The sequence below is a fragment of the Momordica charantia genome (assembly GCF_013281855.1).
Source record: "Momordica charantia cultivar OHB3-1 chromosome 7 unlocalized genomic scaffold, Mcharantia_2.0 BLBB01000007.1, whole genome shotgun sequence".
In the NCBI taxonomy this organism is placed as follows: Eukaryota; Viridiplantae; Streptophyta; class Magnoliopsida; order Cucurbitales; family Cucurbitaceae; genus Momordica; species Momordica charantia.
Window position 1 is genome coordinate 10,069,143 of NW_028275165.1, and position 25,516 is coordinate 10,094,658.

The 25,516-nt window shown below is 39.9% G+C and overlaps 3 protein-coding genes and 1 non-coding gene across 4 annotated transcripts; 2 read left to right on the forward strand and 2 right to left on the reverse strand.

Moving 5' to 3' along the window:
• Window positions 1–262: 262 nt before the first annotated feature.
• LOC148210308 (uncharacterized) lies at window positions 263–697 on the reverse strand. The gene has a single exon (XM_088126278.1). The coding sequence runs from the start codon at window positions 695–697 to the stop codon at window positions 263–265; it is 435 nt and encodes a 144-aa protein (XP_087982404.1).
• A 2,511-nt stretch (window positions 698–3,208) lies between these two features.
• LOC148210309 (uncharacterized) lies at window positions 3,209–12,464 on the forward strand. The gene is made up of 4 exons (XM_088126279.1): window positions 3,209–3,871; window positions 8,454–8,937; window positions 9,790–11,360; window positions 11,859–12,464. Exons 1-4 carry the CDS (start codon window positions 3,209–3,211, stop codon window positions 12,462–12,464), a joined length of 3,324 nt encoding a protein of 1,107 aa, XP_087982405.1.
• LOC148210310 (small nucleolar RNA R71) lies at window positions 7,575–7,681 on the reverse strand. Its single transcript, XR_015792470.1, has one exon. It is a non-coding gene; the product is annotated as a small nucleolar RNA R71 (small nucleolar RNA).
• A 7,899-nt stretch (window positions 12,465–20,363) lies between the features above and the next one.
• On the forward strand, window positions 20,364–21,080 carry LOC148210311 (uncharacterized). The gene has a single exon (XM_088126280.1). The coding sequence runs from the start codon at window positions 20,364–20,366 to the stop codon at window positions 21,078–21,080; it is 717 nt and encodes a 238-aa protein (XP_087982406.1).
• The last annotated feature ends 4,436 nt before the right edge of the window (window positions 21,081–25,516 follow it).

The window sequence follows — 25,516 nt, forward strand, 5'->3', positions numbered from 1 at the left end:
AATTGCTAAAGAAAACAAACTCTTTGTCAAACAATAAATAAATAAATACATAAAAGCCAATAAACTCACAACAAACACCAGCAGCTCAACATAAAATTAAATAAAACAATTAAAGTAAATTAAAATAATTTCTAAAAAAAGAACCCAATCCAACCTGAGTAACGCGGGCGTTACAGACTTCCCCCCTTCAAAAACTTTCGTCCTTGAAAGTTCGTCGATCGAGCAACTCAAGATAGCGGGCTCTGATCTCGTCTTCCCTTTCCTAAGTAGCTTCCTCGATTTGGTGATTCCTCCACAGGACCTTCACCAAGTCAATCGCCCGATTCCTCAGCACCTTCGTCTCTTTTGCTAAAATCTCAATAGGCACCTCTCTATAGCACAAGGTTTCATCTAACTGCAATGGTTCGGGATCCAAGACATGAAAAGGGTCATGGACATATTTCCTCAGCATAGACACATGGAACTTGTTCTGCACTGCATCCAACGACAGGGGCAAGACCAACCTGTAAGCGACTGGGCCAATGCGCTCGAAGATCTCAAAAGGACCAATCCTAGGACTAAGTTTTCCCTTCATACCAAAACGTAGGACTCCCTTCACTGGTGCCACACGAAGAAAAACGTGGTCGCCGATGCCAAACTCCAACACCCTTCGCCTAACATCAGCGTAACTCTTTTGTCTGCTCTTAGCCGTCTGCATTCTTGCCCTAATCCTTTAGATGGCACTATTAGTCTCCTGCACCAACTCTGGTCACAACAGGACTCTCTCACCGACCTCAACCCAATGAACTGGCAACTTGCACTTTTTCCCATACAAAGCTTCATATGGAGCCATTGCAATTGTTGCCTGATAACTGTTGTTGTAAGCAAACTCTATCAAGAACAGGTGTTTGTCCCAAGAACCACCGAAGTCCAATATGCAAGCTCTCAACATGTCTTCCAAAATCTGATTCAGACGCTCAGTCTGACCATCGGTCTAGGGATGGAACGTCGTATTAAAATAGAGCTAGGACCCAAGTGCGCCAAATAGTTGACATGAAGCGGGGATCTCGATCTGACACTATGGACACTGGTATGCCATGAAGTTTAACTATCTCCTGCAAATAAAGCTCCGCCCACCTTTCTACTGATTAAGTGGCCTTGCCTGGTATGAAATGAGCAAACTTTGTTAAGCAATCCACAATCACCCAAATCACTGTGTATCTTTTAACCGTCCTCGGCAAACCTGTAATGAAGTCCATGGCCACGTCGTCTCATTTCCAAACAAGTATTCTTAAAGGTTGCAACAACCCGGTGGGTCTCTGTCTTGAGGCCTTCACCTACTGACATGTCAAACACTTACTAACAAACTGGGCAATTTCTCGCTTCATGTTGTGCCACAAATATTGTTTCTTGAGATCCCAATACATTTTGGTGCTCTCATGATGCATTGAGAACAGGGTATTTATGGGCCTCGGTTAGTAAATCCTTCCTTAAAGAAAAATCTCTTGGTACGCATAGTCTTCCTTGATAGAGAAGGCCGTATCTTCTTGATATGAACCAAGGAGCTCTCTTTGTCATGCCTCATGGACCAATTACAAGATCAAGAGCTCGAAAACTTCAACAAGCCTTACTACTTCGTGTCCAAGCGTTCGTGAACTCGACACGAGAATTAAAAGGAAGATGTGCAAGAAGTTGGAACTATGCACTTCAATTTGGTGCAAGTTATGCATTTTTAAGTATTTTTAAGGCAAGTCAAAGTCTACTTGGTCAAGGTCAAAGTCAACTCCATCAAGACAAGTCAAAGTCAACTCATTCAATTCAAAAACCAAGTCAAACACTCACATCCCTCATTATGGACGAGATTGCACTTATTTTGGTTGACTTTCCATGTTCTTAACCTTTCATTTGCTTGTCTTTTTATTTCTTGTAAGTTATGTCTTTTCATTTACAAGTCTTTTCATTTCTTGTAAGTTACAAGTCTTTTCATTTGCTTAAGACTTTTCATATGGCTTGCTAGGATGGCTATATATAACCTTGAGATGTCTTGTTGTAAACACAATTTGAAGTTGAATGAAAAGTGAGTTTTCTCATTAGCTTGGTTGAGAGCTTTATCTCCCATTTCTTGTGCAATTTCTTGTGTCTTTAGAATTTGCATGTTAGGATCATTCAAGCGGTGTTGATCATACCTCTTGTGGAGTGATTCGAATCACGAGTTTAGAAACAAGTTTTCTCTACTCTTGATATTGATCATCAAGGTAATCCGTTCTAAAACTTTTCCTTGGGTTGATTCCATACTTGTTTTCGGGGTTTTTGGGATTGAGTTCTATGGGTCTTGTTCGTTAGCAAGGTTCTTAGATCCAACTCTCAAGGGTTTCTTAACATTTTGGTATCAGAGAATTAGGCTCTTTGATCGGATATATGTTTCCTTGCATTTATCTCTTTGAATTCCTTATTCATTTGCTTATGTTTTATTATATCTAAGCATATTAGCATTCTGTCTAAAATTACAAAATAAAAAAAAAAAGTATCAATTTCGTTCATCTTTTCCAATTTTCGTTCTCTGCATTATTATAGATCTGGGTCTTATCTACAAATCTGTCTTCTTTGAAGTCTTCTAATTCGACTTGCTTAGTGGTGAAATTCGTGAACTTTGCTGATTGATTCCAAAAAAAAAAAGAATAAAAACTGAACGTGAAAGCATTTATTGTTAGCATTATTGTGCTTTTGCTGATCCATAACTGATAAAAAAAAAATAAATAAAGAGGAAAAAGCATAGAAGACCTCATTTGTCATTACTTCTTTGTGTAGCCTTGCATTGAAATCTCATGCTACTTTCTTGTTGCTCAATTCCCAACCATCTTTATCTTTAACTCTACTTTCTTTTCTTTCTAGCTTCCATTATAATTCTGTCCATTATTTTTTTTTCTTAACTTGTTTCTTTGTTGTTATTCGGGTTACTCCTAAAATCACACCCTTGTTTGAGTTCTTATGTGCTGTCTAAACCACTTGAAATGCACATAGCTTTTAACTTTGCTAGACTCACTTACCGATTTGTTTGAAGTGCATAAGAGTGTACTAAGTTGTGAGGGAGAGATTGTAAGGGAGCGATACATTATTTTGAGTGTTGAGGGTTAAGCACGAGTGAACTTCACTAATGAGTGAATTAGTGGGGGAGTGCTTGTGAGATCCATTTTTTTTTTCTTTGTTACTTTAACTTTGTTTTGCAGCCATGTTTCACACTGAACGTTCACAGAAATCACGGTTCCACAATAGCCGGCGATATCATGATAATCACCATGGCGATGATCCATATACGAAGGAATTGGTCGGGATTCGCAAAAACATAAATGACCTCAATGAATTGTGCCAAGAGTTCAAAATGCTATACGAAGACATGAAGAGGCATGCTACAAAATCGGTTCAAAAAGAGGACGATTGTCCGCCTCAAGAGGAAAATCATCAACAAATTCCAAATGAGGCAGAGAATCAAGATGCCATTGATGCGAATGTTCAAACTATTCTGCATGCCCAACAAGAAGATTTTAATATTGATGTTGTTATTTATGATGCTGAAGAAGATGTGCATGTTGAGGTTTTGACGCCTGATGAGTACACAACCACAGAGGAGGTACTTATTGAGAAAGCGATCGAGATTACAAATATTGTGCAAATTGGGGAGAGTAAGAAAAGCATGCAACTGCAAAATGAAGACCTCGGCAACACTCAGAAGCCACATTCACTCATTGCTTCAATGCCCTTGTATTGGGGATTTAAACCAGGAATTTGGAACAAGACTGCAAGGTTTTTCTTTACTACAAGCAATTACAAGTTTACCATACAAATTTATTATCTTATCAACATGTTTGAACGCGCTCAAGATGCCGAGTACAAGGTTGCATTGCAAGGAGATCTTATAGATTCGAGGACGAATCCTTCTGAAGAAGGGGAGGATGATATGAACCAAGGAGCTCTCTTTGTCATGCCTCATGGACCAATTACAAGATCAAGAGCTCGAAAACTTCAACAAGCCTTACTACTTCGTGTCCAAGCGTTCGTGAACTCGACACGAGAATTAAAAGGAAGATGTGCAAGAAGTTGGAACTATGCACTTCAATTTGGTGCAAGTTATGCATTTTTAAGTATTTTTAAGGCAAGTCAAAGTCTACTTGGTCAAGGTCAAAGTCAACTCCATCAAGACAAGTCAAAGTCAACTCATTCAATTCAAAAACCAAGTCAAACACTCACATCCCTCATTATGGACGAGATTGCACTTATTTTGGTTGACTTTCCATGTTCTTAACCTTTCATTGCTTGTCTTTTTATTTCTTGTAAGTTATGTCTTTTCATTTACAAGTCTTTTCATTTCTTGTAAGTTACAAGTCTTTTCATTTGCTTAAGACTTTTCATATGGCTTGCTAGGATGGCTATATATAACCTTGAGATGTCTTGTTGTAAACACAATTTGAAGTTGAATGAAAAGTGAGTTTTCTCATTAGCTTGGTTGAGAGCTTTATCTCCCATTTCTTGTGCAATTTCTTGTGTCTTTAGAATTTGCATGTTAGGATCATTCAAGCGGTGTTGATCATACCTCTTGTGGAGTGATTCGAATCACGAGTTTAGAAACAAGTTTTCTCTACTCTTGATATTGATCATCAAGGTAATCCGTTCTAAAACTTTTCCTTGGGTTGATTCCATACTTGTTTTCGGGGTTTTTGGGATTGAGTTCTATGGGTCTTGTTCGTTAGCAAGGTTCTTAGATCCAACTCTCAAGGGTTTCTTAACACTTCTAAAAGATAGTAATCTCCTTGACCCACCATACTGAAACCTTTGATTAAGCTGGGATCTCCCATTTATGCAGCGATGATCCGCTGTCTCAAGGTCGGTTCAACCGAGAGTCGAGCTAACACTACCGAAACATCTTCCACCGCTAACTCCACCTCAAAACGGTCCAACTCATCTAATATCGGTCTATGGAGCACTGCCGAGGGTGCTATGCTCGTTACTCTTCTACTAAGTGCATCGGCCACCATGTTTGCCTTACCCGGATGGTAAATGATCTCACAGTCGTAGTCCTTTACCAGTTCTAACCATCTTCTCTACCTTAGGTTAAGTTCTTTCTGAGTGAAGAAATATTTCAAACTTTGGTGGGCAGTGAAGATGCCTCCATATCTTCAAGGCAAACACCACCGCAGCAAGCTCCAAATCATGGGTAGGGTAGTTAAGCTAGTGATTACGCTTGTTTACATGCGTAAAAAGAAGGTTTTAGATGCTGTTTTTACTATGTTTCAGCTTTGTTTCGGATTTTTCTCGATCGTTTGAGTTCCAATTCATGCAAAATTCATATACTATGGTTTGTGGATGGCTTATATTGTATTTACGACATTTTAGGACCATTTGGGAGTGCAAATTAATCAAAAGAAGCAAAAAGACGAAAAAGTATCATGGGAGGCGCCAGGCGCCTGGGATGCCTGCAGAAAAACAGGTTTTCTTCCAACTTTGCCCTTAATGAAACGCGTCTTCCAATGCGTTTTGATGGTTCCAACCGATGCATACGTGTAGAAGAAGTGTTCCACTATCAGTTTGAGCACGATTTGGTCAGTCAAAGGAGTTGGAAATGGGTGATTCACCATCGTTTTAGGACCTACCTAACCAATTCTGCACAGCTATAAATTCCAGCAACTTCTCCACCAAATTCATCAAGCCTTGCTTCCTTCTCTTGATCATTTTTAGTGTTTCTTTGTTGCTTTCTAAGTACTTTTGAGTTGCTTTCATTAGTTGCTTTTGGTTTTTAAATCCCGAGTACTTTACATTCTTTTATTGAGCTTTCTTTTGTTTCCATTTGTACTTAGTTATTTTCTACTTATTCAAATATATAAAAATCTAGCACTTTGCTTATCTTCTCTTTGTCTTTACTTTATTTTTAGTTAAGAGAGTTGTGTTTTTGGAGGAAAGAGCACGTGACACTCTCCCTTGCTTGAAAGAGAAGGGCGAAGCTCTCAATCCCGATAAAAACTCTCCGTTAGTTAACTTTTGTTTTTTTTACCCATGCATTCCACATTCAACCGTTTTACTTGCTGTATTTTCTTCAATATGTCTTTCTAAATTCCCGTCTCTAGCCCGGTTATGGATAGTTAGCCTTTTATGTCTAAAAAGGGTTGCTAAGAAGTAGTGTTTTTGCTTTCCATTCATTGCTCAACATGTTTTCCCAAAATGTTAGGATTTAGAGAAGGCCACTGTAAGTCTTAACAAGTCAATACTGAAAAGGTTGCTTATTTGCATTGTTGAGTGGTTAAACCGAGGAGAGGAGCGCCTTAGACATAAGGGTTCCGCTTAAGTAGCCTAGACATAGGACCTTAACCCGAGGTTGCGACTATTTCCATCCTAAAACTAAGATATCTCTCGTAATAGACATATTAGGGAATGTCTTAGGACTTTGAACTTACTTAGACATAAGTCAAGTGAAAAGCGTAGTCGTTGGTTCCTAAAGTGAAATGTATATCGTCCTTAGCATATCCTTGATTCTTTGTTGGCTAACTTGAAGTAATTCGGGCTAGGTTTTATTATTATAAGTCCAAATCCCAAATCCAAACCATTATTTGTGACCGCTTCCCATTTTACAAGAATCACTCATTCCAACATTCACTATTCTTTAAAACTTTAGAGTTTGGAAATTATTTAGAAGTCCTTGAGGATCGATACTTGGATACTCCGTCCATTTTATATTACTCTGACAGGTGTGCGCTTGCATCTATATAATTGTTACCACGCTTAGCGCGTGCGTTCAGCATAAACATCCCAGTCAAGTTTTTGGCGCCGTTGCCGGGGACTTTAGTTTTAAAATTATTTTCAAATTCTTTTAGTTTTTATTTTTGTGAATTGTTGTTGGGTGTAATTTCCATCCACCGTTTTTGTTCTATATTTTTGGTCGTTTATCTCACAAGGGTAAGTTAAAGTGCATGAGCACAAGATCTTTTCTTCTACCCCTTGACCCTGAGATTGAGCGGACCCTTCGAAAAACTCGAAAGGAGCAAAAACTTCGAAAACAACTAGAAAAGCAAAAAGAGAGGGAAGGTGAAATCAATCCTGAAAGTGAGGTAGAGAGTACGAGCACATCAATGGCAGATATTCCACCTCGTGATCCGGTTGATCCACCTGCTGTTAACGGTAATATGAGGGATCATGCAAGAAATGATGAATTCAACCATATCCAGATGGCGGACAACAGAGACGTGGCAATGCGAGAATATGCCGCCACGGCATTTCAGAACTTTGATTCAGGGATAGTCAACCCTATTCCAGCCCACGCAAACTTTGAGCTTAAACCAATGATGTTCCAAATGTTGCAGACAATTGGACATTTTGGAGGGCAGGAACATGAGGATCCACATGATCATCTGAAATCATTCATTCAAATTGCAAATGCATTTCGATTACCTGGTATAACAGATGATGCTCTGAGACTAACACTTTTTCCATTTTCTTTGAAGGACCAAGCTAGAGCATGGCTCAATGCATTTCCACCGGGATCCATCACCACATGGGGGTCGTTAGTGGAGAAGTTCTTAACAAAATTCTTCCCACCTACTCGCCACGCTGATATCAGAGAGGAGATCATCTCTTTTAGACAGTATGATCGTGAACCTGTTCACGAGGCGTGGGAGAGATTTAAAGAACTAATCAGGAAATGTCCGAACCATGGCTTACCGGCATGCATCCAGATAGAACATTTCTTTAGAGGTTTAGATCATCCTACTAAGATGATGCTAAACAATGCTGCCAACGGAGCCTTTACAAAGAAGACATTCAACGAGATAGTTGACATTCTAAATGACTTAGCTTCACATAACGAACTATGGTGTTCGCAAAGATCTAGGGCAGCACCAAAGAAGCAAGATCCAGCTGGAGTTTTGGCTCTGGACATTGCGACCTCGATGCAAAAAGAGATGGTTACAATGAACCAGAGGCTGAAAGAGATGGCATTGGGAATAAAAAATCCATTAGCCACGCCGATACAACCTGTGCAGTCGGATTATTGCACTCCTGCCGCCCCTGTTTGCCAAGTCAACGATCTCATTTGTTCATTTTGCAGTGAAAACCATATCTATGATAATTGTCCACATAACCCTGCTTCTGTTTTTTATGTAGGACATGGGAACAATAGGAACTTTAACCCATATTCGAACACCTACAACCCAGGTTGGAGGCACCACCCTAATTTCTCATGGGGAGGACAAGGAGGTTCGAGCGGTTTTAATCAAGGGCAGAGCCAACAGAACAAGCAGCCCTATGTTCCACCTACACAGCAATACATCCCACCACCGCAACAGCAGTACAATCAGAGAACACAGACTCCACCAGTTCAAAATAACAACTCAAATCTTGAGAATATGATGAAGGAGTACATGGCCCGAACCGACGCAGTGATACAATCCCAAGCGGCATCAATGAGGAATTTCGAGACCCAATTGGGACAGCTCGCCAATGAATTGAAGAATAGACCACAAGGTTCTTTTCCAGGCCATACTGAATTACCAAAACGAGAAGGGAAAGAACAGTGCAAAGCTGTCACCCTCAGGAGTGGACTGGCATATGATGGACCAACAATGCCAACAACAGATGTACAGATTCCGTCCACTGAACCAATTGTAAAGATACCAGAAAATCCAACAACACCAGAAAAAGAAAATATTAGAAAAGGTAATAAGGACACCCCGAGTGTTCCTCCACAGGTACAGCCTTCTTTTACCCCTACTCCCCCGTTTCCACAAAGATTAGTTAAGAAAAATAATGATTCCCAGTTTAGAAAATTTTTAGATATTTTAAAACAACTGCACATAAATATACCATTAGTAGATGCTCTAGAACAGATGCCAAATTATGCTAAGTTTTTGAAAGATATAGTTTCTAGGAAGAAAAAAATAGGAGAGCATGAACTGGTAGCCATGACAAAATGTAGTAGTGAAGCTGTAGGCAGCCCGCTACCCATGAAATGTAATGATCCTGGCAGTTTTACCATTCCATGTTCCATAGGAGGAAAAAACTTAGGTAGGGCATTATGTGATCTAGGCGCTAGCATTAATCTTATGCCATTATCAGTTTTCAAATCTTTAGGCATAGGAGAAGCTAGACCTACTACGGTTACCCTCCAACTAGCAGATAGATCTATCATAAGACCTGAGGGAAAGATAGAAGATGTTTTAGTCCAGGTGGACAAATTCATTTTCCCTGCGGACTTTATCATTCTAGATTGCGAGGCAGACTTAGACGTTCCCATTATTTTGGGAAGACCATTTCTAGCCACTGGGGATACAGTTTTTAATGTAAGGAAGGGAGAAATTACAATGAGGGTAAATAATGAAGAAGTTAAATTTAACGTTCTAGACGCCATGAAATTACCAGGAGACTTTGAAGAGTGCTCTGCTATAAATAGCTTGAATCCTATTATGTTTGATGAGTTTTATGACTTATTAGTTACAGAGATTGAAGAAGAGCTTGATAAGATAGCAGAAGGACCAGAAGATGTGGCTAGTCCTATTGAAAAAATACAAAAAGAAGAATGCAAGTCGTTACTTCCGTCCATAGTGGAACCACCCACGTTGGAGCAGAAGCCATTGCCGTCGCATTTGAAATATGCGTATCTAGGGGATAACGACACTTTACCAGTTATTATAGCTTCCAATTTATCACTTACTAATGAATATTCTTTATTGCAGATTTTGGAGAAGCACAAAAAGGCCATTGGATGGACGATAGCAGATATCCGAGGGATAAGCCCGGCCTTTTGCATGCACAAAATTCTATTGGAAGAAGATGCTAAGAACTCTATTGAGAGTCAAAGGCGATTGAACCCGAAGATGAAAGAGGTTGTAAGGAAAGAAATTCTCAAATGGCTTGACGCCGGTGTTATATACCCAATATCCGACAGCAGCTGGGTAAGCCCAGTACAGTGTGTACCAAAGAAAGGGGGTATAACCGTGGTGGCCAACGAGGAGAATGAGCTCATCTCAACCCGAACTGTGAGCGGGTGGAGAGTTTGCATTGATTATCGCAAACTCAACAAGGTAACAAAGAAAGACCATTTTCCTCTCCCGTTTATTGACCAGATGCTCGACCGTCTGGCAGGTAAGGATTTCTATTGTTTTTTAGATGGATATTCGGGTTATAATCAAATTACTATTGCTCCAGAAGACCAAGAGAAGACAACATTTACGTGTCCGTATGGTACGTTCGCTTTTAGGCGAATGCCCTTTGGACTATGCAATGCACCCGCGACTTTTCAGAGGTGTATGATGGCCATCTTCTCTGACATGGTAGAAAATATTTTAGAAGTTTTTATGGATGACTTTTCTGTTTTTGGAAATTCTTTTGACGCATGTTTAGTTAATTTGGAGAAAGTATTGGAGAGATGTGAACAAACAAACCTAGTCCTAAATTGGGAGAAGTGTCATTTCATGGTACAAGAGGGTATTGTTTTGGGTCACAAAATTTCCAAGCAAGGAATAGAGGTAGACCACGCTAAGATAGACATCATTTCAAAGCTACCTCCTCCTACAAATGTCAAAGGGATTAGAAGTTTTTTAGGGCATGGGGGATTTTACCGCCGCTTTATAAAAGACTTTGCTAAAATTTCTAAACCCTTGTGTCAATTGTTAGAACATGATAGACCATTTGTTTTTGATGATGACTGTTTAAAATCATTTGAAATGTTGAAAGTTGCTCTAAGTTCAGCCCCTATAATTATCGAACCTAATTGGGATTTACCTTTTGAGCTCATGTGTGATGCCAGTGATTATGCAATAGGAGCTATGTTAGGACAACGTAAAAACAAGATCTTGCATCCTGTGTATTATGCTAGTAAGACTCTGACCGGTGCACAACTCAATTACACTACTACTGAAAAGGAACTGTTAGCAGTTGTGTTCGCCTTTGATAAGTTTAGGTCTTACTTGATAGGCACAAAAGTCATTGTTTTTACTGACCATTCTGCTTTAAAATATTTATTTGCTAAAAAAGATGCTAAACCACGTTTGATACGGTGGATTTTGTTACTTCAAGAGTTTGATATTGAAGTTAGGGACAGGAAGGGTACTGAAAACCAAGTTGCTGATCACCTGTCTAGATTGGAATCCCCGCTCTGTGATGATGGAACTGTTATACGTGAACAGTTTATTGACGAGCAACTCTTGCGAGTTGATTCAGTTCCGTGGTATGCCGATATAGCAAATTATTTGGTAAGTCGAATAGTTCCTTATGAGTTCAACAAGCAACAGGTAAAGAAATTTCTAAATGAAGTTCGATGTTATCGTTGGGATGAGCTTTTTTTATATAAGCTAGGACCTGACAATATCTTACGCAGGTGTGTCGCAGAAGAAGAGCACGAGGCGATATTAGACGCTTGTCATATGTCTCCATATGGAGGACATTTTGCAGGACACAAAACTGCAGCCAAAGTTTTGCAAAGTGGGTTCTTTTGGCCCACTCTGTTCAAAGATGCACATAAGTTTGCCCAGGTTTGTGACAAATGCCAACGGACAGGTAATATATCTAAACGCCACGAAATGCCTCAAACCCCGATCCTGGAGATTGAAATATTTGATGTGTGGGGTATAGATTTTATGGGTCCATTTCCATCTTCTAATGGTAAGCTTTATATATTGTTAGCAGTAGATTATGTTTCGAAATGGATAGAAGCCATTGCAACTGCTACCAATGATTCCAAAGTTGTCATTCGTTTTCTGCAAAAGCACATTTTTACGCGTTATGGAACCCCGCGTTGTCTGATAAGCGATGGGGGGGCTCATTTTGTGAATAGGTCTATGCAAAAGTTGCTGACTAAATACAATGTGCGTCATAGGGTTGCAACAGCATATCATCCTCAGTCGAATGGGTTAGCCGAAATATCTAATAGGGAGATAAAAAACATTTTAGAAAAAACTGTAAATCTTAACCGTAGGGATTGGTCTTTTAAGCTTGATGATTCACTTTGGGCATATAGGACAGCATTTAAGACTCCCCTCGGCATGTCCCCCTATAGGCTAGTTTTTGGAAAAGCATGTCATTTGCCTCTTGAGCTAGAATATAAAGCATTTTGGGCTACTAATAAATTAAATTTTGATTTGTTGGCTGCAGGTGAAGCGAGGAAGTTACAATTGTTGGAATTAGAAGAACACAGGCACTTTTCTTATGAGAATGCTAAGTTGTTTAAGGAAAAAACTAAACAGTGGCATGATAGGCGTCTTCGGCCGAACAATCTTCAAGAAGGTGATCTGGTTCTGTTATTCAACTCTAGGTTGAAACTTTTTCCTGGGAAACTTAAGTCTAGATTGTCTGGTCCCTTTCAAATTTTTAAAGTCTACCCATATGGGGCAGTGGATCTAGTTGACTCTAAAGGAAATGTTTTTAAAGTAAATGGGCAGAGACTTAAGCCGTATTTTGGAGAACCAGTGGATAGAGGAAAAACCTCTATTCAACTTTCAGGTCAATAAATTTTTACGAAAAATGTTTTTTCCTTCTTATCCGTTTTTGAAAGAACAAAAGTAAAGGAAGGAAGTCTTTGTATCTTGTATTTTCTCTTTGTTTCATTATAAAGTTTTTTTTTCTTATTAAGAGAATGTTTTTGAAAACGTTGAAAAAGAAATAAAAAAAAAGAAAAAAAAAACGTTGAAAAGAATTACGTAGGCGCCTGACGCCTGCCCTTTGCGAAAAATACAAATCACGCGGGCGCCTGGCGCCTGCCCTGTTTTTCCAGCATTTCGAAAACTCTCAGGTTCGAGAAGTCGTGCAACATATCTACAAATTAAGGGCTTCATTGGATTTTGCGGTTTTACCTTCATGGCCTCCAGCGCTAGCTGCTATCCTTGGTCATCCATCTCCCAGTGCTGACACTGATCCTAGTCCACAACCTCCGACTTCATGAAGGGGAGGTTTCTTCTTTGCTATTTTTTGTGTTTTCTTCTTTTTGTTAATGACGTAGTTTGCATATTCTAGCATTACTACGCATGTTTTTTTTTTGTATTGATTATGTTTCGAGCTCAGTTGAAGCATGAATAAATTAGTATCGTTTATCTTCTGATCACTTAAAGTATGCCTTCACTTAACCTTAGTTTAGCTTTTCACATGCCTATTTTGAAGCATCTGTGCTGTGCATGTGATTTCATGTCGATGATGATTATAAGAGATTGTTGAGTTTTCGGTTCTATGCCTGACTAAGCTTTGAGCTATTTCCTTTGTTTATGTGATAAACTCATTTTCTTTTATGTCTTTTTGATCTTTACAGACTTTAAGCTTTTTCTTTGCCCCTATATAGGAAGTCCTTGTCCTTTTTACTGTTAAGCCTTTTTCATCCGATGCAAAAGTCTTTTCCCAGTGAGGACACTGTCTCTCTTAAGTTTGGGGGGGACAGTCGTTGTGTCAGTCGTTGTTTCAGAAAGATAAGGTGTTATTTATATTTAAAAAATCATGCTATTTTCTTTTGAAAAAGAGTCAGTTGGAAAGAAAGAAAATGTTGAAAAAGCACTTAGCTAAAAAAAATAAAAAAAAAAAAACGAAAGAAAGAAAGAAAAAAAAAGTTGCAAAAGAGTAAAAAAGAGTCTTTGTCAAAGAAAATAAGAGTGGGGAAAAGACTTGTGTTAGAAAGAAAAGAGTGGTAGAAACAATGAGAGTTAAAGAAAATGTATTTATGATTTCCGAGTCCTACTGTAGACACCCATTTAGTTTTAGGTTGGGTGTTGACTTTGAAAATAGCAGTAAAGATGGTGATAAGTGACTTCGTGTTTCTCATTGTCGTCGTTTTATGACCTAGCTGTTAGTTCAAAGTCTTTCTACGAGTAGCTGTGGTTGAAACCGATGTTAGTGTGTGGAAACCTCAGGGGCTAGTAGCCGGTCTTTCAGATGTAAAAGTCTTAGTGTAAGAAGGGAGTGTGCAGATTCCTTAGGGGTATTTGAAAACGTTTTCTGTTTTTGAAAGAGAAAAAAGATTTTGAAAGAAAAAGTTTTTATCATTTCAAACTTGGTTTATAGTGACTAAGTTTACAAAGGCAATAGAATGGTAGGCTCTGACATCTTTTCCCTGAGACAATTTATGATTGAACATCTCGGTTGCTTTTGCTTTTCCTTGTCCATGTGTTAGAAAGCTGATTAAAGTTGCCAAGTTTTGCTTGAGGACAAGCAAAAAGTTAAGTTTGGGGGTGTGATTACGCTTGTTTACATGCGTAAAAAGAAGGTTTTAGATGCTGTTTTTACTATGTTTCAGCTTTGTTTCGGATTTTTCTCGATCGTTTGAGTTCCAATTCATGCAAAATTCATATACTATGGTTTGTGGATGGCTTATATTGTATTTATGACATTTTAGGACCATTTGGGAGTGCAAATTAATCAAAAGAAGCAAAAAGACGAAAAAGTATCATGGGAGGCGCCAGGCGCCTGGGATGCCTGCAGAAAAACTGGTTTTCTTCCAACTTTGCCCTTAATGAAACGCGTCTTCCAATGCGTTTTGGTGGTTCCAACCGATGCATACGTGTAGAAGAAGTGTTCCACTATCAGTTTGAGCACGATTTGGTCAGTCAAAGGAGTTGGAAATGGGTGATTCACCATCGTTTTAGGACCTACCTAACCAATTCTGCACAGCTATAAATTCCAGCAACTTCTCCACCAAATTCATCAAGCCTTGCTTCCTTCTCTTGATCATTTTTAGTGTTTCTTTGTTGCTTTCTAAGTACTTTTGAGTTGCTTTCATTAGTTGCTTTTGGTTTTTAAATCCCGAGTACTTTACATTCTTTTATTGAGCTTTGTTTTGTTTCCATTTGTACTTAGTTATTTTCTACTTATTCAAATATATAAAAATCTAGCACTTTGCTTATCTTCTCTTTGTCTTTACTTTATTTTTAGTTAAGAGAGTTGTGTTTTTTGAGGAAAGAGCACGTGACACTCTCCCTTGCTTGAAAGAGAAGGGCGAAGCTCTCAATCCCGATAAAAACTCTCCGTTAGTTAACTTTTGTTTTTTTTACCCATGCATTCCACATTCAACCGTTTTACTTGCTGTATTTTCTTCAATATGTCTTTCTAAATTCCCGTCTCTAGCCCGGTTATGGATAGTTAGCCTTTTATGTCTAAAAAGGGTTGCTAAGAAGTAGTGTTTTTGCTTTCCATTCATTGCTCAACATGTTTTCCCAAAAAGTTAGGATTTAGAGAAGGCCACTGTAAGTCTTAACAAGTCAATACTGAAAAGGTTGCTTATTTGCATTGTTGAGTGGTTAAACCGAGGAGAGGAGCGCCTTAGACATAAGGGTTCCGCTTAAGTAGCCTAGACATAGGACCTTAACTCGAGGTTGCGACTATTTCCATCCTAAAACTAAGATATCTCTCGTAATAGACATATTAGGGAATGTCTTAGGACTTTGAACTTACTTAGACATAAGTCAAGTGAAAAGCGTAGTCGTTGGTTCCTAAAGTGAAATGTATATCGTCCTTAGCATATCCTTGATTCTTTGTTGGCTAACTTGAAGTAATTCGGGCTAGGTTTTATTATTATAAGTCCAAATCCCAAATCCAAACCATTATTTGTGACCGCTTCCCATTTTACAAGAATCACTCATTCCAACATTCACTATTCTTTAAAACTTTAGAGTTTGGAAATTATTTAGAAGTCCTTGAGGATCGATACTTGGATACTCCGTCCATTTTATATTACTCTGACAGGTGTGCGCTTGCATCTATATAATTGTTACCACGCTTAGCGCGTGCGTTCAGCATAAACATCCCAGTCAGCTAGTGCACCTTTAACTGTCGCGAGGCATAGGTAATGACTTGCCCATGCTGTATCAGAAATCAACCCAATCCTCTCCGTGAAGCGTCATTGTACACCACTAAACCTCATGTCCCATCAGGTACCATTAGCATTGGGGCCGTGACCAATCGCTCCTTTAGTTCTTGGAAACTTTTCTCGCACCCGTCGCTCCAAGCGAAAGTGGCATTATTACGGGTCAACTGAGTCAAAGGCACCGCTAAACGGGAAAAATCTTGGACGAACCTTCTATAATAGCCAGCTAGTCCGAGAAAACTACGGATTTCGGTCACTGTGCGAGGTCTTGGCCAACCACTGACTGCCTCTACTTTGGCTAGGTCTACGGCAATACCCTCCCTAGTTACTATGTGGCCAAGGAAGGCCACCTTATCCAACCAAAAGTATCATTTCGAGAACTTTGCATACAGACTGTTTCCCATCAAGGCAGTCAGGACCTGTCGCAGATGCTCTTTGTGCTGCTTTGCTGTCTTGGAGTAAATCAAAATGTCGTGGATAAACACAATCACGAACAGGTCCAAAAATTCCTTAAAGTCCTGATTCATGAGGTCCATAAATGCCGCAGGGGCATTAGTGAGTCCAAATGATATTACAGTAAACTCAGAAAGCCCATACCTGGTCCTGAAGGCTGTCCTCGGTATGTCGGCGTCCTTAATTCTCAACTAGTGGTATCCCGATCGTAAGTCTATTTTCGAAAACACCCTTGCTCCTTTTAGTTGGTCAAAGAGGTCATCGATGCGAGGGAAGGGGTACCTATTCTTTGTCGTCACCTTGTTCAACTCTCGGTAGTCAACACAAAGTCACATAGATCCATCTTTCTTTTTCACAAAAAGCACTGGAGCACCCCAAGGAGACATACTCGAGCGAATGAAGACCTTGTATAATAGCTCTTCTAGTTGCGCCTTAAGCTCCTTAAGTTCCGCTGGAGCCATACGGTATGGTGCCTTCGAAATAAGGACTGTCCCAGGTAACAAGTCGATTCAAAAGTCCAGTTCACGGATGGGGGTAGCCCCAGGAGGTCTTCAGGGAACACGTCTGGGAACTCCTTGACCACGTGGACGGAGTCGATACTGCGTGTAGTCTTACTAGTGTCTACGACACTCGCTAAATAACCCCAAGCACGACGCTGTAAGAGGTACCTGGTCTTCAGCCCTGAGACCGCCCTTAAAACTCCACCCGTAACTCCTTTAAACGTAAAGCTCCGACCAGAAGGTAGTTGGAAGGAGACTTCCCCTTTCGAGCAATTAATGTTGGCCTGGTTGGTGGCTAGCCAATCCATGCCCAATATAACGTCGAAATCTTGCATGTCCAATTGGATCAGAAAGAGCATACCTGAAAGATAATACAAGGATAAAGGCATAAACCCCACACGCATAACCCAAGAACCCATAGTAAGACAGAAATACCTGTGACAACGGCTTCGGCATTCGCTGCTTCCTTGCGGGTAAGTGCGAAAACACGAGCCTTCGGGTGATTCCCTGCTCCGAACCTGTTGAGGGGGCCTTCTGACCTAGCCTCTGTGCATTCAAAGCCGACATGGGACACTCCCTTTCAAAATGCCCTTCTCTCACGTACCTGAAATAGACTTTAATTACCGTCCAACACTGCCCTGCATGTCTTCACTAACAAGAAGGGCAAACTGGTAGCATACCCTGCTGCTGAGTTTGGCACTGGGGTACTCTAAATGGCTGGTCGGCATAATTGGGCGGGACTTTCCTTTTCACACCTGAAGATGAATCAAGTTCTAGTAGAGGTAGGGCCTTGTTAGAAACATCCTTATCCATAATTAAGGCGCCCCTAACTGCTTCTGACTAGGTGGCTGGTCGTTGAAGATCCATTGGTCCTCTGATTCCCTTTCGCAAGCCATTAACAAACCTCTTGATCTTCACTGGCTCGATGGGAATTAATTCTAGAGCAAAACGGGAGAATTCCTTAAACTTTCTTTCATATTGGCGACCGTCAAGGTTCCTTGGGTGAGATGGAGGAACTTTGCCTCCTTTGCATCTTTCACAATCTCCGGGAAACAGTAGTCATACAATAAGTCCTTGAACCTTGCCCACGTGACCGGTAGATTAGCATGGTCTTCTACCGCTGCTACCAAGTCCCACCAATTCAAGGCCTCGCCCCTCAACATGAAAACCACACCCTTAACCTTGAACTAGTCCTCGTAACCTAGATACGAGTAAAGAGCCTCCAACTCTCTGACCCACTCTTCTGCTGATGTCGCTTTCTCGCTTCCTCCGTCAAAGGTGGGGGGTATGTAACGCTTGAAATCCTTGATGAATTGGGACTTGCCTTGAGGAGCATGAAAATGTCGAGGTGGCTGAGCTTGTACACCGCCAACCTCAACTGTGTTATTGATTAGTGCCTGCAACGCTTCCGCAAGCAACGCCACCTGAGGGTTCATATGGGGAACTACTAGGGGAATTGGGGGATTCACCCTCCCCTGAGCCTCAACTGGAGGAATTGGAGGAACTACCCCTGCTTGAGCAGCAGTCGGAGGGGGTGGTGCATCAGCCACATTCTCACTCCGAGGACTGGATTGACGTCTGCACGTAACCTCATACTACGATGGGGTGGAATTGTCTAGATGAAAGAGCATAACATCACCAAGCAAATCGTTAGCACTTTTCTCTAAGCATAGTCTCAAATGAGTGTGGCAGTCGAAACTTCCACATAAGAGCAAGATCAAGTACAATCTAACTAGTACACTTAGTGAGCACCCTATGCCTAACTAAGCAGAGCCACAATCATATCTGATGAGGAAAGAATTAAATATATAAGCAAATCAAGATGGGGGACATATAAGTTCATAATCAACAATCATGAGGCGTACCTTGTGACGACAAGGAGGCTGATTGGGACCACTACTCCTATACACCCTAGTTACTAGGTCAGTCTATAGGAACGTTTTGGCTCGATACCATATGTAAGGCCCCCAAATTTCACCACGAAGAACGAGGTAACGTTAACATATTACCTAATCACCCCTCTCCATTAAGGGAAACATAAAGTGCGATGTCCCCGAAATTTCGACATGAGGTAATGCTATAACCTTCCCTGTTCAGCCCTCTCCAACAAAAGGACATAAAGCAATCATTTTAAGATCAACCGTGGGGTCCATACCACAACCAATTCCTAAAGAACGCATGTCTGACTCAGTGGCTAGTAATCAAAAAAGAGAAAAGGAACAATCAATTTGTTCAACAAACCAAAGTGATATGAACCAAAGTGTCTTAGTCTCAAGATTTAAACGAAGTTGTTAGAGAATCCTATGTCCAAGATGACAACAAAGTGGAGTTGCATTAAATGCACTCTAGTGTCATTTATGGCAACCTCAAGTAGCATTGAATGAAGTCAAGAACAAGTCCAACTTCATTTACTACAAACTCAAGTTGCATTAATGGAAGTCTAAGTTAAACTCAAGATGCATTAAATGAACAAGACTTCAAAGTAGTTCAAAATCCAGTTCATTCACTCTTGGAGGGTTACAACTTCTTGGTTTTATGGTGGAGGAGTTTCATTCTCGGATTTAAGCATGTTTAATTGTATTTTCAGTTTTAAACATTTCATTTATGTGTTTTAAGTTTTATTTGTGTTAGTGGTGGTTATGGTATTGATGTAGTAGGGAGTTACAACCTTTACAATTCTTTTAGGTTACTTGAAGGGTTGTTTTGGAGGCTATAAATAGCCTAGCTTGTTCCCTTGAAAAAACAGATTTTGATGATTGAATGAAAGTTGTTATTTTGCTTCAAAAAGCCTAGAGCTTGTTTTTCTTTGCAATTCTTGAGTGTTAGATTTGCATGCTAGAATCATTCAAGTAGCCTTGATCAAGCCATCTTGTGGAGTGGTTCGAATCTTGAGTTTAGAAACAAGTTTTCTCTACTCTTGATATTGATCATCAAGGTAAATCCGTTCTAACTTCTTCCTTGGGTTGACATCATCTCGATTTGGGGGTTTTAGCATTTGTGATCTAGGGGTTTGCATAACCATAAGGGTTCTTAGATTCAATTGGCTATTGTTTTCTTATCATTTGGTATCAGAGCACGAGGCTCTAGATCGGATATATGTTTCCGTTTTCGTATTGCTCTTTTTGTTCTTTGTTTTGAAATTTTTGTTCTTATTGTTCATCTCGTTACATTCTGTCCACGTGTATAAAATACAAAAAAAATATCATTTCCATTACTCGTTTTCTCTTGTTGTCTTCTATGCGTTTTTAGATCTCTGTCTTATCTACAATTTTGTCTTCTTCTATATCTTCTGATTCAATTTGCTTCTGGGTGAAAAGTTCAAAAATTGACATTCTGTTCTGGAAAACTGCTATACCCGAGAGCATGTGTTCTTCTTTGTTCTTTACATTTTTACTTCCAAATCATGCTAGATCTGAGTTGTGCTGTTGAAATTGCCTCGGTTTTCCTGGTGTTGGCGGGATATTCTGGGTGTCCGGGATTCACTCCGTCCTCTGGTGCGTACTGTTCTTGGGGATGGTCGGCTTTGTTTTGTGTGGCACGATCCCTGGTTGTCGGGGGGTCCGATTCACCCGAGGTGTGGGGATAGGGTCATCTATGATGCTGCTAGCTCTTCTATGGCTAAGGTTGCTGACTTTTTGCTTCCTGACGGTTCCTGGCAGTGGCCTCGTGTTTCGTTGGATCTTATTGAGCTTCTCCCGGAGGTGTTGTCGATGCGAGCCGTGGTTAGTCAGGAGGATCGCCTTGTCTTGACTCCTGCGGTGTCTGGCCTTTTTTCGGTCTCTAGTGCTTGGGGGATTCTTCGTCCTCGTCGTCCCCTAGTTCCTTATTTTTCCTTGTTATGGTTTGGTGGGAACATCCTTAAACATTCGTTTATTTCTTGGTTGGCCATTCGTGATCGCCTATCTACGCGTGATCGTCTTCGCCAGTGGAATGCATTGGTGCCTGCTACTTGTGTTTTTTGTGCTGATTTGGAGTCTAGTGATCATCTGTTTTTCGATTGCCCTTTTAGTAGAGCGGTTTGGGCTGGTATGATTTCGTGGGCAGGTTCGTCTGATCGGGTTTCACATTGGTCTACAGAGCTTACTTGGATTTGTCATGTTAGTGCTGGGTCGTCTGTTCGGCGGCATGTGTGGCGGTTAGCTTGGACTTCGACTGTCTCTCTCCTTTGGAGGGAGCGGAACCTTCGTATTCATGGTGGCCAGGGTCGCTCGTCGTCTGTGCTCCTTAGGGTCATTAGAGCTGAGGTGTATTTTCGTTGCACTACTTGGCCAGGGAGTTGTTGTAGGAGCTCTGAGCCCATGCTTGTCTCTGCTTGGGACTTATTTTTGTGAGCTCTGAAACCCTTGAGAGTTGGATCTAAGAACCTTGCTAACGAACAAGACCCATAGAACTCAATCCCAAAAATCCCGAAAACAAGTATGGAATCAACCCAAGGAAAAGTTTTAGAACGGATTACCTTGATGATCAATATCAAGAGTAGAGAAAACTTGTTTCTAAACTCGTGATTCGAATCACTCCACAAGAGGTATGATCAACACCGCTTGAATGATCCTAACATGCAAATTCTAAAGACACAAGAAATTGCACAAGAAATGGGAGATAAATCTCTCAACCAAGCTAATGAGAAAACTCACTTTTCATTCAACTTCAAATTGTGTTACAACAAGACATCTCAAGGCTATATATAGCCATCCTAGCAAGCCATATGAAAAGTCTTAAGCAAATGAAAAGACTTGTAACTTACAAGAAATGAAAAGACTTGTAAATGAAAAGACATAACTTACGAGAAATGAAAAGACAAGCAAATGAAAAGGTTAAGAACATGGAAAGCCAACCAAAATAATTGCAATCCCGTCCATAATGAGGGATGTGAGTGTTTGACTTGGTTTTTGAATTGAATGAGTTGACTTTGACTTGTCTTGATGGAGTTGACTTTGACCTTGACCAAGTGGACTTTAACTTGCCATAAAACACTTAAAAATGCATAACTTGCACCAAATTGAAGTGCATAGTTCTAACTTCTTGCACATCTTCCTTTATTTCTCTTGTCGAGTTCAAGAACGCTTGGACATGAAGTAGCAAAGCTTGTTGAAGTTTCCTAGCTCTCGATCTTGTAATCGGTCCATGAGGCATAACAACGGTAGCTCCTTGGTTCATATCATCCTCCCCATCTTCAGAAGGATTCGTCCTCGAATCGAAGTCATCAACTACATCAAAAGGAGACAAATCAGAAACATTAAAGGTAGCACTCACTCCATACTTACCTGGCAAATCAATCTTATAAGCATTATCATTGATCCGTTCAAGGACTTGAAAAGGACTATCGCCTCGTGGTAGCAACTTAGACCTTCATTGAGTTGGAAACCGTTCCTTTCGAAAATGTACCCAAACCTAATCCCCTGGCTGGAAAACAAGGAGCTTGCGTCCTTTATTGATGCGGGAAGCAACCTTAGTGTTTTGCTTCTCAATCCTTTCCTTAACTTCTTTATGTAGCCTATGGACAAGATCAACCTTTGTGCTAGCATCATAACTCACAAATTCATTAGGAGGCATAGGCAACAAATCAAGTGGGGAGACAGGATTGAAACCATATACAATTTCAAACGGTGTGCATTTAGTAGTACTATGGACAGCCCTATTATATGCAAATTCAATTAATGGCAAACAATCCTCCCAAGTTTTAATATTTTTATCTATGATTGCTCGAAGCATGGTAACCATTGTCCTATTTACTACCTCAGTTTGTCCATCAGTTTGGGGATGACAAGTAGTAGAATAAACAAGTTTGGTTCCCAACTTTCCCCATAACACACGCCAAAAATGACTTAAAAATTTTACATCGCGATCACTAACAATAGTTCTAGGCATGGTATGAAATGCGCCATCTTGCTAAACCTATCAACCACTACAAATATACTATCCCTACCCTTCCGAGTTCTTGGTAAACCAAGGACAAAATCCATAGAAATATCAACCCAAGGAGTAGTAGGAACAGGCAAAGGTGAATATAAACCATGTGGTTGTGACCTAGACTTAGCTTGTTTGCATGCAATACAATTGATACGAATCCATTTGTGACCAATTACATATATCAAAGGAGCAATTATTACAAGAAAGGCAAGGAAGATTCAAGAGGCTTTCACACTGCACCTTCAAAAACTTGTTAATGCACAAGAACCAACAAAGAGTTTTGAGCCCGAATTTATTCATAATGTTACTTCAATGAGTCAAGAAGAGAATGGAGCAAAGATGGCACGGGAAAAGTTGTCTATTTTGAGAGATGGCACGGAGGACAAAAAAAGTGTGCAGATTCGTGAACAGGTGCCTTTGCAGATTGCACCTCTTTGGAGTTTGTGAAGTCAAAAGTTGTCAAACCATATCCAAATGTGAAGCGCCTCCTACAGCACATAGATAAGACCATTTGAAGCATGACTACGTTTTCTGATCCGCATTTAAGTGTCTAGAATGATGTGCAATCAAGTTTTAATTTGCATGTCTTATTTTCTACAATTTGCATTAAGTAGTATTTTGAAAAACTTTTGGTGTTCTTATGTTGAACGACCATTTGGCCTATTTAAAGGCTTGTAATGCTCTTGTTATGGAGAACTTAAGATTAAAACATATTGAAATTCAAGAACTTTTGTTCCTTAACACTTTTGGTGTTGCTTCTTTCAAATCTTGCTTTAGGTTTGATGTTAAACCGATTCATTGGATTAGTCTCGATCAAGCCAATTCTGGAGTGAGTCGTCTTAGGATCTAGGAGTGACCATCGTAGATTCTAAGTCCGATCTAAGAGTGATTCATCTTCTAACCTTACTCTTGGTTGGAATCATTCGGTAAGTTAGTCGTTTTTGTGAATGTTTGCAAGGATCCTAGAAGGACCTCTAGCTTTGTAAACCCGAGCAGCCTTGGCGCTTATCACTCCCCCGGCCCCTCTCTCTTCCCTTTCATATTGGTACTCCCTATCAACCCTTCTTAGTGGTAACATTTCTCTTCCCACTCTTCTTCCCCTTCCTCTCCCCCGGCCTGCACCTCTTACTCCCCTTGGATTGTGCCCGGCTAAAAGGGTTACATTGTCATCTTCTTCTTCATTTTCAACTCCTTCATTAACTTCCCTTCCTTGAGGATTTCCTAAAGCTACTTCAATTCGCTCCATCCGGTCTGCCAAGGTACTAATTACTTGGTTTAAACGAGTAATGGCCCCGGTTTGTGCTTCTCTCCACCTAGCTTCACTAATATCCGCTCCATTTCCCCCATCTGGATTCATGACGTTACAAACAGTAGTTAAATATGTTTAGGACCCACACACTCAACTCACTGATTTTCACTCGGAACACTCGTGTCTATCACACACAAAGGTAGGCTATTTGGGAAAGTGACTAAATGTTGATATTGGGTAGGCTAACTTGTGGTCCAAGCAATTCTTGTAATAGTGAACATTACAAAACAGCCAAGACAAGATAATTATGAATCTCAACTAGAACAAAGAAAACAACGATAGGATGTCTTCTACGAAATTCAGAGATATGTGCCACACAAATAAAGAGACAGCCCTAAATATGATGGAATTAGTCTTTATGAAGCAAAGAGAATAAATTTGAATGACAAATTCCTTCAATTCTGAAAAGAATAAAGTATAGAAGCAAAGCAGGATTTTTCTGTTAAAATTGCACACAGAGACGGAATTCCAAAAACGAATATATTACTTTATGATTTTGACTAAATGGTCTTCTTAACTTTGAAAGGTAACATTCAGATCTAACGTTTCACTTCAGAAGAAACAATTAAATTCGAACGTTATCAAGGAGTTTCAATAGGCATTACAATCATTAAATGCTGCAGTTACCAATTTGGACAGTCACAACAAGATTTGATTATAACTATCAATGAACAACAAAGTTTCGTGCAATTTGAAAAGGATTAAAGAGAAATATGAATGAACAACTCAAGAACACTACTTGAACAACTTCTGGATTTTTTTTTCTTTTCAAGAAATCAACACTGAACAATTGAAATGAAAGATAGAATCAATTATAGAGTAGGCAACAAAGATGCAACCTATTCTCTGATACCAAATGATAAGGTAATCCTAATTCTCAGCCCAATGATCCAAGCTTTTGTTGAGCAAGAACCCTTGAATCAAAGAAATTAACACCTCCTTAAACAAGTTAGAATCAACCAAGAGAAAGGCTAGAAATTGATTACCTCTATGATCAAAGATCTAGAAGCAAGAATGGAGATCTTGTTCTAGAATCAGTCATTCCACAATCAAACTTGATCAAGGCTGGATTGATTGGCTCAAAATGCAATATATCACAAGAATTGCAAGAAACCTTAGAAATGGCAATGGGATTTCTAAAGAAAATGTCTCTTGAGAGATCAAATTTCATTCAGCGAAGATCTGCCTTTTACATAGCTTGGATGGGGCTTTTTATAGCCATTATATGAGTGAAACCCCCAACCCTTCACTTTCCAAAATAAAACCCATAAGTAGTAATGACCACAATTGGTCTACTTAATAACTTCTCAGAATTGAACTCTAAAGTTGAAACCATAATTTGGAAGACCAAAAACTCAAAAATTACAAGCAAAATTTGATGACTTAGAAACAACAAATGAATCTTTAAAATGTTGGCACAACGTCAATCTTGCAAACGTTGACCTTCACAACATCGTCCTCTCTTGGATTATTTTGCAGCATCTGAAATAAAGGTTGAACTGAGCCTATCCAATTTTGTACGTGAATAAGGAATGCTTGTTGAAGCTT

Bases quoted from the DNA above. Each gene is read 5' to 3' on its own strand.
- LOC148210308 (XM_088126278.1), bottom strand. From the start codon at position 697: ATGCAGACGGCTAAGAGCAGACAAAAGAGTTACGCTGATGTTAGGCGA.
- LOC148210309 (XM_088126279.1), top strand. From the start codon at position 3,209: ATGTTTCACACTGAACGTTCACAGAAATCACGGTTCCACAATAGCCGG. The intron at 8,938-9,789 runs GTGAAGCTGTAG...TATTGGAAGAAG, and splicing joins AGCCATGACAAAATGTAGTA to ATGCTAAGAACTCTATTGAG. The intron at 11,361-11,858 runs GCGATATTAGAC...TATCATCCTCAG, and splicing joins TCGCAGAAGAAGAGCACGAG to TCGAATGGGTTAGCCGAAAT.
- LOC148210311 (XM_088126280.1), top strand. From the start codon at position 20,364: ATGGCTAAGGTTGCTGACTTTTTGCTTCCTGACGGTTCCTGGCAGTGG.